At 44.4% G+C, this 9,296-nt stretch overlaps 1 protein-coding gene across 2 annotated transcripts; it reads left to right on the top strand.

Moving 5' to 3' along the window:
* Window positions 1-3,028: 3,028 nt before the first annotated feature.
* LOC133664007 (uncharacterized) lies at window positions 3,029-7,018 on the top strand. Of its 2 annotated transcripts, XM_062068710.1 has the most exons (15): window positions 3,029-3,401; window positions 3,486-3,635; window positions 3,803-3,943; window positions 4,037-4,131; window positions 4,210-4,290; window positions 4,424-4,543; window positions 4,632-4,679; window positions 4,796-4,876; window positions 4,958-5,025; window positions 5,564-5,624; window positions 5,752-5,802; window positions 6,054-6,098; window positions 6,183-6,247; window positions 6,455-6,593; window positions 6,843-7,018. In XM_062068710.1, exons 6-14 carry the CDS (start codon window positions 4,457-4,459, stop codon window positions 6,576-6,578), a joined length of 630 nt encoding a protein of 209 aa, XP_061924694.1. In that variant the 5' UTR covers window positions 3,029-3,401; window positions 3,486-3,635; window positions 3,803-3,943; window positions 4,037-4,131; window positions 4,210-4,290; window positions 4,424-4,456; the 3' UTR covers window positions 6,579-6,593; window positions 6,843-7,018. The 2 variants fall into 2 exon arrangements, with proteins under 2 accessions (XP_061924694.1, XP_061924695.1); XM_062068711.1 differs by lacking the exon at window positions 3,486-3,635.
* The last annotated feature ends 2,278 nt before the right edge of the window (window positions 7,019-9,296 follow it).

Genomic DNA, 9,296 nt, shown 5'->3' with positions numbered 1-9,296 from the left:
AACTCCTCCACTTGGGGTAGGGTCTCCTCCCCAACCCAGAGATGGCACTCCACCCTTTTCCGGGCGAGAACCATGGACTCGGACTTGGAGGTGCTGATTCTCATCCCAGTCGCTTCACACTCAGCTGCGAACCGATCCAGCGAGAGCTGAAGATCCTGGCCAGATGAAGCCATCAGGACCACATCATCTGCAAAAAGCAGAGACCTAATCCTGCAGCCACCAAACCAGATCCCCTCAACTCCTTGACTGCGCCTAGAAATTCTGTCCATAAAAGTTATGAACAGAATCGGTGACAAAGGGCAGCCTTGGCGGAGTCCAACCCTCACTGGAAACGTGTCCGACTTACTGCCGGCAATGCGGACCAAACTCTGGCACTGATCATACAGGGAGCGGACCGCCACAATCAGACAGTCCGATACCCCATACTCTCTGAGCACTCCCCACAGGACTTCCCGAGGGACACGGTCGAATGCCTTCTCCAAGTCCACAAAACACATGTAGACTGGTTGGGCAAACTCCCATGCACCCTCAAGGACCCTGCCGAGAGTATAGAGCTGGTCCACAGTTCCACGACCAGGACGAAAACCACGCTGTTCCTCCTGAATCAGAGGTTCGACTATCCGGCGTAGCCTCCTCTCCAGCACACCCGAATAGACCTTACCGGGAAGGCTGAGGAGTGTGATCCCACGATAGTTAGAACACACCCTCCGGTTCCCCTTCTTAAAGAGAGGAACCACCACCCCGGTCTGCCAATCCAGAGGTACCGCCCCCGATGTCCACGCGATGCTGCAGAGTCTTGTCAACCAAGACAGCCCCACAGCACCCAGAGCCTTAAGGAACTCCGGGCGGATCTCATCCACCGAGGAGCTTTTTAACTACCTCAGCAACCTCAGCCCCAGAAATAGGAGAGCCCACCACAGATTCCCCAGGAACTGCTTCCTCATAGGAAGACGTGTTGGTGGGATTGAGGAGGTCTTCAAAGTATTCCCTCCACCGATCCACAACATCCGCAGTCGAGGTCAGCAGAACACCATCCTCACCATACACGGTGTTGATAGTGCACTGCTTCCCCTTCCTGAGGCGGCGGATGGTGGTCCAGAATCGCTTCGAAGCCGTCCGGAAGTCGTTTTCCATGGCTTCCCCGAACTCCTCCCATGTCCAAGTTTTTGCCTCCGCGACCGCTGAAGCCGCACACCGCTTGGCCTGTCGGTACCTGTCCGCTGCCTCAGGAGTCCTATGAGCCAAAAGAACCCGATAGGACTCCTTCTTCAGCTTGACGGCATCCCTCACCGCCGGTGTCCACCAACGGGTTCTAGGATTACCGCCACGACAGGCACCAACTACCTTGCGGCCACAGCTCCAATCAGCCGCCTCGACAATAGAGGCGCGGAACATGGTCCATTCGGACTCAATGTCCAGCACCTCCCTCGTGACATGTTCAAAGTTCTTCCGGAGGTGGGAATTGAAACTCTCTCTGACAGGAGACTCTGCCAGACGTTCCCAGCAAACCCTCACAATATATACTATATATATATAGTTAATATATATAATAAATCATTGTTCACACTGCCATCTAGTGTCTGTCGCCGTCACCTCCCCTTAGTCCAACCATAACAGTATATTCCGGCCAATTGATTAGGGACCTGACGGCACAGTTCCTTTGCCCCTCCCCCAGTGACTTTAGCCCCGCCCCCTAGTGACATAAAAGAAGAAAAGAGAGAAAAAAGAGAAACTTTTTTTCTTTTTTTCTTTTTGCCCCTCTCAGGATGTCTTTTTCTTTTACCTCCACCCTGAACAATTTTTCTAGCCCTCCTCAACACTCCTTCAAAGGACTCTTTAACTTCAACACGGGGAAGGAGGAATTTACCCGCCGCCTGGCCACCCACCTCCCACCCTTAGTGACTGTTCCCCAGTCAGCTGGTAGCGTCTGGCATCCGCGTTTGGAGGGGGGGGAGAGTACTGGTGGATGTGCTGATGTGGTGGCGCAGCTGCACCCAGCCAGGCTACCCCCTGCCAGACAAATACCATCTATTTTTCATTTTAGCACTGGTGGCTGTGCTGATGTGGTAGCACAGCTGCACCCAGACAGGCTACCCCCTGCCAGAGAAATACCACCTGTCTTCTGTTTTTCCCAGCCACAGTCCCCAGCCAGACAGTCGGTCACCCAGCTAGCCTCCGAGCTAGCACCCGTCACCCAGCTAGCACCCGTCACCCAGCTAGCCTCCGAGCTAGCACCCGTCACCCAGCTAGCACCCGTCACCCAGCTAGCCTCCGAGCTAGCACCCGTCACCCAGCTAGCACCCGTCACCCAGCTAGCCTCCGAGCTAGCACCCGTCACCCAGCTAGCCTCCGAGCTAGCACCCGTCACCAAGCCAGCCCCCTTGTCTCCACCAGCTCCCAGGCTGGCCCACGTGTCTCCACCAGCTCCCAGGCTGGCCCCCGTGTCTCCGCCACGGCCGGCAGCGCCGACCCCTCGGCCGGCAGGGCCGACCCCTCCGCCTCGGCCGGCAGCGCCGACCTCTCCGCCTCGGCCTGCTCCTCAGCTGCCCTCCTCGTCTCCGGCTCCGATGACGTCTGCTTCCACGCCTCCGATGACATCATCCTCCTTGACTCTGGCTCCGACGACATCATCCTCCTCGACTCTGGCTCCAAGGTCTTCATCCTACTCGTCTTTGGCGGGCCTTTCCACAGCGCCGCCAGCCCCCTTGTCTCCTGCATAGTCGCTACCGCGACCTCCGGCCGGTCGGCCGCAAGGGCAGCATATAGGCGCCCGCACACGGCGCCCTCTGTGGCCAGGGCAGGGACACTTTCTGCGCCAACAGCAACGCCCAAGACATGGATATATTTCCCGTAGGCTGCTGTGGTTCTGGCCCCACTCACGTCCGCCCTCCCGACGTCCAAGAAGGTGGCTGTTCCTTGGTCGTCCACCCCGCAGGCTGCTGCGGCGGTCTACTCGCCGCCGCCACCAGACTCGTCCCCGGTGGATTCGGGGACAATTGGGCCGGCGACCCACCACCAGTTTGTCCCACAACCCTCCCTTGACTTTTGTTCTTGTTTTTAGGGGGGTTTGACTTCTAGGACATCTGGAAGCTGTCCATAGGGGGGGGGATACTGTCACGGCCAGGGCGCATCCCAATGCGTCCTCATCTGTGCCTCATGACGAGCGCACCGCGGGCCACGCCCACATGCGCTCTCTCATCCTTGCGCCCAGCTTGTCTCACCTTGGGACACGCCCACGGCCGCGGCGCACTTCCAGGGATGCGCCGTGCGCGTCTCCGCTCTGCAGCAGCAACCAGCTGCAATCATTCACTGACAATCGGCGCACCTGTCGGTAATGAGGACGCTGCCTTCATAAGCCTGCTGAACTGGCCATCAGGCGCCGGAATATAGTCTACTGTACAGTAAGCGATCATCTCCTGCTTTATGTATCTTGCTCGCTCAGTGTTTTCCCTTCCGTGTTTCATTGTCGTGTCATCCTACCGCAGACCTCCGTTCCCGTGTTTTGACGTTGCTGTGTGTCTCGTCATTCCTCGTCGTTCCCCTGCTTCTCGGACTGCGCCCTTGGATCTCGACCTCCCGCTTGGACACGGATTCCCCTCTTACCCTGGACTTCCTCATCTCTCGTTCAACACATGGTAACACACACTTCAGCTAACTACACACATAGCCTAACACCACATATACTTTTGGATCTAGTTCACACTCCACTCTATTGTTTATTTGTATAGTTTGATTATTATATATATATATATATGTATATAGTTAATATATATAATAAATCATTGTTCACACTGCCATCTAGTGTCTGTCGCCGTCACCTCCCCTTAGTCCAACCATAACATTATGGAGGTTATTCCAAACAATATGGTTAGGCTGGAGAGCCTGGATGGAAAGCCCAAGCATATGATGACCCCGTATGCATCACTGAAACCTCTGCGCCCGGGTATGTCAAACTGAATGCTGTTTACAGGCAATTTTTCTTCAGAGATCTTAATATCCCTCCCCTGTATCATAATATGCCTCCTCTCTCATTTAGGGACTCACCCTGGCTGGCCAAAGGATTCCCCTTCAGCCCCTGTGCTTCCAGGAGATGCTGAAATGCTGACTTCATCATCGGAGGAGGAAACTGAGGTACTTTTTCAGAAAAAAAGTGTTTATGTGTCCATACATGTAGCTTTCTAACTATTTGTATGATTGACACATATCCAGTGTCATTGTTTCACGGACCATACATATGCTGGCCCCACATAACCCTGGAAAAAAGAGCTGCACCCCGACCAGAAACAACTGGTGAGCAGGTTTCAATATGAGTAAAATTTTGACAGTGGAGCCAGTATATGATTAAAAATATATACATTTATTGCTTTGTGAAGTGGCCAAGGTTATCTTCAAGTCGAGTAATGTAAAATTTTCTCATGAACAGCTCGAGTATGTTTTGGCCTGCGATCGTCCAGCTATGGAGCTGATCGTTAAAGAGGGAGGGGTGTGTTTAGCCCGAGAAGAGTTTTGGTCTCTCGGGTTGTCCAGAGACATGGACTCCACGGTCAGTACTGTAACTGTTATGTTTGTTTCACTTGACTGCTTATTCCATGGATATGTATAACTTTGTTACATCTGTAATGTGATGACAGATGGGAAATGCTTGCCTCCAGCTGGTTCAGGAAGCTGCTCAGAGACATGTATGATTTCTTAGAGCTGCACAACAGAGGCTGCTTTTAGTCATTAAAAAATCTGATTCAATGGTTAATATAAAAGCTCACATATCCTCATGTTTTTGGATTCAAAACTGTTACAGGGCAAAGATGTCTTCATTGCCAACATGTATATTGTACCAACGTGGAAGCACAAAGACGTCGATCCAATGTCAAGCCTTCCAGTGAGTACTATGAAATTTGAATGATAATAGCTACACTAATCTGAAATTTATTTCTAAAATAGTCATAAATGTTTACTACAGAGGGATGCACATCTAAAGGATGCACTCCTCTTCCCAGCGTGGAGCAAGCACAACATTACCTTCTCTGTGTAAGTGTTGAAAAGAAAAATACTGGAGATATCTTATTCTTGTGCAATTACATTATTTATGCCTCTTTCTGCATTGACCATTGTAGGTGTTGAGGCCGGCAAAGAGAGAAATTCTCTTGCTGGACTCTCAGTTTGCCCTTTGGCCATCTGGTTTTGGTGATGAGGTGTACAGAGCCATCTTTAGGTCCCTTTATAATAATCCTGGCCACAGTTCCATTTTGGCCACTTTTTGTTCCAGCCATGTTCTGGTTTTGGCTATGGTTCTGTTCTAGTCATCTTTACCTTCCCCGCTATGCTCATGTTTTATACATGTTCTTCTTTCGGCTATGTTCCCATTCTAGCCATGTTCCAGTGGTGTGCTACAGGGGTCCCCAACCACAGAGTCATGGACCAGTACTGGTGAAACGTGATTTTGTTCATGCTTTGGCAGTGTTCTAATAGAATTTTCACTTGTTTATTTACAATTTGTCTTCATGTTTTAATATGCCAAGTGGCTTATTGCATTTTATTTTATTCACATTTGGCTTTTTTACTGCAGGAGCATTGCACAGCACATCGTCCCAGGAAGCTGGAGTGAGCTCACTGGAAAAGACATGCAGGTTAGGGCTATATAAATAAACATTGATTGATTGCTTGATTGATAATAGGTTTACTCTATAAAATATAAATGTCTTGTAGTAAACCCAAAGGCTGTATACATTTACTGGTGCTAATGTGTATTACCAGGAGATCCCACGCCAGACCTCGGGGAATGACTGTGGTGTTTTCATGCTCATGGTAAGTTGAGCATTTTTAAAGAAGAAGAGTAGGTTAAACTTCCCCCACAATGATGTGAAACACAGCATCAAATTACAAAAATATTTGGTTGCAATTATTGCTTCCAGAGATATTCCTATCCATCACATTTCCAGTATTGATGTTGACGGCTCTTTTCATCAATTTAGTAGATTATTACAAAGTAGAGAAATATTTTTTTCATTACACAATTATTGCATGTGCTCAGAAAAATGACTATTTTCTATTTTTAGTACTCCCCCTGGCTCTGTACGGACACTACTTTTCACTACAGTGTGGTAAGTATTTAGATATTTAAAAGATTTCAAAATAAGCGGCTCTGAGAGGTAAAAATAATTAACTCATTGTTATATCTGCTCTAGCTGGACATGCAGTCAATCCGGCGTTGGTGGTGTGTCCTTCTAATGGAACGCTTTGGCATTGAAGGGTAGGACAACTTCTTGAAATATCTGATGTATTGTTTATCATGATTAGTAACTGCCTGCGATGAGGTGGCGACTTGTCCAGGGTGTACCCTGCCTTCCGCCCGAATGCAGCTGAGATAGGCTACAGCGACCCCAAAAAGGGACAAGCGGTAGAAAATGGATGGATTAGTAACTGTAATCTGAAGAGCTTTTCTTCAATTTCCCCAAAGGCATGGCCAGAGGTTCTGTTATTGGACAGACAAGGCGAGCGGCCTATTGCAGGGCATTCTTCAGCCAGTCTTTAGGGTATCCAGAAACTCAGTCCAGGCCATCGACTGCGTCATCAAAGAATAACTGAATACAGTACTGGTATGCCATGACACAAAAGTGAATAAATTGTATCATACCTATGTTGCTCCATAAAAAAAAAAGATTGGAGAAATATGTAAGCTGGGGGAAAAAATAACTGGTTCAAAAATAATAATCTAATAACCTTTATTGGTTTGTACCTTGATGTGGTTTAAGAGCTTTCCACTATAACATGTCTACTTCTGAGGTGACCACCACTTGTGATTATAATTGACGCTTTGTCCTTTATCTGTGTTCCCCATTCTTTAGGTGCAGCTCGTGCAATGTTTGGAACAAAACATTTGTAAACAATAAAAAATCATTTTACATTGCAGTTTTTTGTCTCATTTTAAAGTCTTGAAGAAATACCCAAGGTTTTTCTTTATTTTTATGTTCTTATTCTAAATACTGTCGTTTGTCTGACCACGGGTCATCTGACTTCACTGAGGTACATATGTGCACATAAATGTCATTTTAATTTAGTTCACTTACACAGAGAACTAAAAAAAACTGAATTTAACGAATAAATTTAGTTTTAATAAAGTTTGATGATGTTGATTGATAATGAATTAACTTATTGTACACTGTTATTCATTTCCGCATATGTCCACGAGTCAAATGTGCAGTCAGGAATATCCTCAAGTTAATTTGTCAGATTAATACTTGTCCGATTAATACAGACGTTTTGTTAACGCTGTATTATAAAAAAGAGTCAAACGAAGTGCTATCGATCGCTGTCAATTACGTAAGAGGAAATGACGTAAGCGGAAATGACCCCGGAAGTAAATGGGGGTTAGGAAGGCTTTTGTGATGGGAAGAAAATTGGCGTGACAGAACCAACGCAGATGATTGACTTTAAAGTCATGAATGGAGTCTTAAAGCTAGTATGGATCAAAAATTATCTCGCGAACTCGTGTTCAATATGGTATATAATTCCAAATGTCATATTTCAGAGATTGGGAGGAATACATTTTCTGTTGCAACTCATCACCAGTCATACTGTCTGATTTTCACCAACAGACCCTACTTTACTGGGAATTATTGTTTAAACACAATTTCTCTCCACACAACACACCTATATGGAATAACCGTTACATTGTAGTTAATAAAAAAAATCCATATATTAGAAGAATGCAACTCTGTAGGTATTTGGGCTGTCAGACATTTTATGGACAGTTGTGGCAGTTTGTTTACGTATGAAAACATTTATAAAAAAATATCAATGTTGTTGTTCAAAAAATGTGTTTCAAAAAATCACCAAAGCAATACCTCTATCCTTAAAATCTATGGTGACTCAAGATGTTTTATATTCAAATACCACCCTTGTCTGAGAAACCTTAATATTGAAGATGTTAATTTCTGTGATGAAAAATGTTCCAACAAATATATGAGGGCAGTTTTAGTGAAAGAATATTTTCCGGGCACAGTTCATAGACAATATATCCTGAAGGAGTTTACAAAAGTTGAGCTAAGGAAAATAAGGACAAGAGATATTACATACCCAATTCTTCCCAAAATTAAAGAAATACAATTTCAAATTATTAATGGAATATACCCTTCAAAGGATTTTTTTAAACTTAAATTTAACATGGAGGTTGATGGCTGTTATATCTGTGAAGCTGTAGAGCAGGGGTCACCAACGCGGTGCCCGCGGGCACCAGGTAGCCCGTAAGGACCAGATGAGTAGCCCGCTGACCTGTTCTAAAAATAGCTCAAATAGCAGCACTTACCAGTGAGCTGCCTCTATTTTTAAAATGTTATTTATTTACTAGCAAGCTGGTCTCGCTTTGCCCGACATTTTTAATTCTAAGAGAGACAAAACTCAAATAGAATTTGAAAATCCAAGAAAATATTTTAAAGACTTGGTTTTCACTTGTTTGAATAAATTCATAATTTTTTTTACTTTGCTTCTTATAACTTTCAGAAAGACAATTTTAGAGAAAAAAATACAACCTTTTTTGAACACATATACCTTTTTACCTTTTAAATTCCTTCCTCTTCTTTCCTGACAATTTAAATCAATGTTCAAGTAAAAACAATTTTTTATTGTAAAGAATAATAAATACATTTTAATTTAATTCTTCATTTTAGCTTCTGTTTTTTCGACGAAGAATATTTGTGAAATATTTCTTCAAACTTATTATGATTAAAATTCAAAACAATTATTCTGGCAAATCTAGAAAATCTGTAGAATCAAATTTAAATCTTATTTCAAAGTCTTTTGAATTTATTTTTTAAAAAAAATTCTGGAAAATATAGAAGAAATAATGATTTGTCTTTGTTAGAAATATAGCTTGGTCCAATTTGTTATATATTCTAACAAAGTGCAGATCGGATTTTAACCTATTTAAAACATGTCATCAAAATTCTAAAATTAATCTTAATCAGGAAAAATTACTAATGATGTTCTATAAATTATTTTTTTAATTTTTTCAAAAAGATTCAAATGAACTAGTTTTTCTCTTCTTTTTTTCGGTTGAATTTTGAATTTTAAAGAGTCGAAGTAAACTATGTTTCAAAATTTAATTGTCATTTTTTTTTGTGTTTTCTCCTCTTTTAAACCGTTCAATTAAGTGTAAATATCATTAATTATTAATAATTACATAGAGTTAAAGGTAAATTGAGCAAATTGGCTATTTCTGGCAATTTATTTAAGTGTGTATCAAACTGGTAGCCCTTCGCATTAATCAGTACCCAAGAAGTAGCTCTTGGTTTCAAAAAGGT

Source organism: Entelurus aequoreus, linkage group LG02, assembly GCF_033978785.1.
Source record: "Entelurus aequoreus isolate RoL-2023_Sb linkage group LG02, RoL_Eaeq_v1.1, whole genome shotgun sequence".
Classification (NCBI taxonomy): domain Eukaryota; kingdom Metazoa; phylum Chordata; class Actinopteri; order Syngnathiformes; family Syngnathidae; genus Entelurus; species Entelurus aequoreus.
This window is presented reverse-complemented; position numbering and strand designations above follow the sequence as displayed.